The sequence below is a fragment of the Caloenas nicobarica genome, chromosome 3, assembly GCF_036013445.1.
Source record: "Caloenas nicobarica isolate bCalNic1 chromosome 3, bCalNic1.hap1, whole genome shotgun sequence".
Lineage (NCBI taxonomy): Eukaryota > Metazoa > Chordata > Aves > Columbiformes > Columbidae > Caloenas > Caloenas nicobarica.
The window spans coordinates 13,450,357-13,454,128 of NC_088247.1; the positions used below are offsets into that span (position 1 = coordinate 13,450,357).

General features: G+C 51.2%; 1 protein-coding gene across 1 annotated transcript; it reads right to left on the reverse strand.

Moving 5' to 3' along the window:
• Window positions 1-225: 225 nt before the first annotated feature.
• MYCN (MYCN proto-oncogene, bHLH transcription factor) lies at window positions 226-3,466 on the reverse strand. Its single transcript, XM_065631783.1, has 2 exons — window positions 2,662-3,466; window positions 226-1,437 (listed from the first exon to the last, which is right to left on the reverse strand). The coding sequence occupies exons 1-2, from the start codon at window positions 3,368-3,370 to the stop codon at window positions 839-841; spliced, it is 1,308 nt and encodes a 435-aa protein (XP_065487855.1). The 5' UTR covers window positions 3,371-3,466; the 3' UTR covers window positions 226-838.
• Window positions 3,467-3,772: the final 306 nt, after the last annotated feature.

The following is a 3,772-nucleotide window of genomic DNA, read 5'->3' on the forward strand; positions in this document are numbered from 1 at the left end:
TTGGAAGAAATTAAACACAGAACTTTGCATTTACTCAGTTCTATGCACCAAACATTAACAAATACATTAACTGGAAGAAACAGGCTAGGAAAAGGCATATATAGTAAATTTCTTTACAAAAGTTTCTTAGTTCAAAAAAGTGATAAAGTAATATCTACTCAAAACTTTCACAACTCATTTTCATACGAAAATATAAGTATCAAATTTAGTTATGTATCAGCATCATACTAAAGTATACAGGCAATGTAAGAATTAGTACAGTACATAACAGAGATTAACAATATATTTGTATACAAAAACATGCTCCTCAAACATTGAGGTATTACAGTACTTAGGTATGAACTTCCAGTCTAATACTGGTAGCAAAAGCCACCTCTCATAACCCAAGACATGTACAAAAGGCAAGTGTGTAGATGGTATTTACAGAAAATTCCCACAGGGGTACAAAATGTCAGCCCCTAAAGTAACATCTGTTAGAACATAAGCACCATAAAACTTAGGAATGAACATTTTAAAACTCAACTAGATGTCATCAGCAGCTCCAAATGCTCACAACAATTAAAAAAAAAAAAATCCCCACCATCTACAGTTCTTATGAGGAAAAACGAAGGCAGTCCATTGTTGTTTGGTCGTCTTGCAATAAACTCCTTGCAAGAACATCCATTTGCTCCGTACCCGGATAATATAGTTTGTCGATTACTTCTGGGACTGGATTGGAAGTAAAACCAACATTCTTAACGTCAAAAAACACAATTTTTTTTTTAAAGAATCAAAAATGTGCAAAGTGGCAATGACTGTCCTGGTCAGCCAAAAAAAAAAAGACAAAACAAAAAAAAGTTCAGCAAGTCCGCTTGTATTCTATTTTCTTTAGCAATTGTTGTTGCCTGGCTTGCAATTTTTCCTTTTCTAGCAGTAACTTCTGCTCCTCTGCCTGAAGGGAATGGACATATTCAGTGGCTTTTTTCAAGATCACAACTTTTGCAGCTTTCTCATTTTTAACCAGTTCTGGAACATGGTCCCTTAACGTGAGGAAACTTGACCGCAGATCATTACGCCGTTGACGTTCCAGGATATTATGGTTGCGTCGACGTTCACTATCCTCTGAATCAGAGTTTCGAGGACTTGAACTCTTAGACTTTGGTTGGATCGTGGGTTTTATGGGACGGGGCACCTCGATTTTTAACTTTTTCTGTGGTGGAGCATCTTCAGTCTCCATGTATGGAGAAGGAGCGGCATAATTATGCTGCTGGTGAATTGGTGCGCAACGCTTTAAAATCAGTTCATTCTGCTGTGTCCTGACTGATGGAAAAGTGGAATTTTTAGGACCCACTGTAATAGTAAGGGTGGTAACAGCCTTGTTGGAGGAGGAGCGTCTTTTCTCCACGGTCACAACATCTATTTCTTCTTCCTCATCCTCTTCCTCTTCATCTTCATCATCTTTTGGTAACACAAAATGGAAAATAAAATAGACGTTACTCTCACAGAAAATACTCTGAAGGAGTATCAACCAAGATGTATTTATCGACAAAATATGTATAGTAAAAGCTGCAATGAAACAACTGATGGCAAAAACAGGCTGTGCCTACCATCTGTAGTCAGATATAGATCTGGGAAAGTATGTAATATACATTAAATGACTGAAGAACGGTAATTTCTTAAAGTTTAATAAGTTCAATGAGTTTTTTTAAAAAACACTTCTAATTGTCAATCCACGCAGGGCTGCCACCCACATAATTGCAAAAGCAGAGAAGTCTTTTTAGACAGAATGTGTGTATTTTGAATGGAATCGCAGAGCTGGGACACAAAAGGCATGCACAGTGCCACAACACAGCCCTTGCTTGGGAGAAAAGCAGCCGGAAAACGAAACAATCGCTGGGTTTGTTCTGAGGCAGAAGGTGAAGCTGCTCCAGCCGGGGACCCTTTAAGCCGGCGCTTGGTGCTCTGCCAAGAAGACAGCTGTTGGAAGTGCTTCCTCACCCAAAGCTGTCAAACCCGACATTAAAGGGACAGCAGGCTTTCAAACCCAGGACGGATCACCAAGTTTGTGGCGATGGTCATACGGACTAGCTCATCTACCCACGCGAAAACACGTTTTGGCCCAAGGGGACCTCCCTGCAAGCACGGACAGGAGATGTTTCTGGGCATTTTAGGTTCTGACAGTGCAAGGGCAACCGCTGCTGCGGGAGGTCACCAGCCTGCTCCAGCCTTCCCAAATCGCGCCTAAAGGCAACACACAGTCACCCCTCACGAAGCCCATCCCCAGAGTGACAGCGGCACCCGCTCTGCCCACCAGCCCCTCCAGCTGGGACACGCCAGCCGCAGGTGGCAGGAGAAGGTAAGGGAGCCCCGGCGGGTCCCCAGCACCACACAGCCGCACAGGCCGGGGGTTCCTGCCCTGCCGCTCCCCCGTGCCTGCTGCTGCCGGGACACGACGCCGGGAGCCAGTCGGCCGGCCCCGGGTCCGCTGCCCCGTGGGGCCTCGGCCGCGGGGTCCCGCCGCTGCCGCCTGCCGGCCGCCCCGCCCTGAACGCCGCTGCCGCCCGCCCGGAGCGCGTCGGGGCGCAGCCACCCCGCCCGCTCAGCCCGCGCGGGGCGCGGAGCCGTCGGCGCTGCCCCCCGCACCTCCATCCCGGGGACGAGGCGGCCGCGAACGGTCCTTACCCGAGTCGCTGAGGGTGTCGTCCCCGGAGCTGCTGCTGGCCCGGCTGTCCCCGGCGGGGCGCGGCGGGCGGCCGCCCCGCGGAGTCCCGCCGCCCGCCGCTGCCACCGCCACCGCCTCCCGCTTGTTGACGGGGAAGGGAAAGACCACGGCCGGGTCCACGCACTCGGGCACGGCGCCGCCCAGCTCCGCACGGCCGCTGGCGGCGGCGGGGCTGCCCGCGGCGGCTCCCGGGGGCGGCGGCGGGGCGGCGGGCGCCTTGCCCTGCAGCTTCTCGCTGACCGCCCGCTCCAGCTTCTCGCGGGCAGAGAAGCCGCTCCACATGCAGTCCTGGATGATGATGGAGTTGAGGTTGTTGGTCACGCCGAGGCCCGTCTCGAAGAAGTCCCCTCCGTCCGAGCCGCCCCACAGGTCGGCCTCGGGGGGCAGCAGGAGCAGCTCGGACGCCCAGTCCAGGGGGTCGGTGGGGCGGCAGCCCCCCAGGGCCGCCCCTCCCCACGGCACCGGGCCCCCTCCCGGGGGGTGCTCCTGGAGCCCGGCCCGGCTGGGAGACAGGGGAGGGGTGGGCAGCAGCTCAAACTTTTTCCAGATGTCCTCCCCGGGAGGAGCGGAGTCCGGCCCGCACAAATAAAAGTCATCTTCGTCCGGGTAGAAACAGGGCTGCAAAGAGTCGAACTCGAGGTCTGGGTTTTTACTGACCATTCCTGGCATTACGGGTCTCTTTTTGTTGATCCCTGGGTCAATGGTTTTAGATACAGGTTTTATGAGTATTTCCACCAAGGGGAAGAAGAGAGGTTCTCCCAAGACCTGAAACTAAACCAAAAATAATAAAAATAAAAAACAACCACAATTAAACCACGAAGAAACAGACACGAATGCGATTCCCTTTCTCTTAACCGAAGGAAAAAAAATAATCCCATCCTCAATAGCAAGAAAGAGGGAACCTTTTGCAAGTTGAGAAAAAATGCATCTCACACACCTTTTCTCCCGACTCAAGATATTCAAAGAAAAGCGATCAGGTACTGCTCCCACATGCAAAGCTTTCCGCCTTCCCCGGCGCTCCGTGAGGACACAAAACCAGCCGGCAAGGTACAGCAAGGATGCAAAGCACCC

Bases quoted from the DNA above. Each gene is read 5' to 3' on its own strand.
- MYCN (XM_065631783.1), bottom strand. From the start codon at position 3,370: ATGCCAGGAATGGTCAGTAAAAACCCAGACCTCGAGTTCGACTCTTTG. The intron at 1,438-2,661 runs GTAAGGACCGTT...TGTTACCAAAAG, and splicing joins CGACACCCTCAGCGACTCGG to ATGATGAAGATGAAGAGGAA.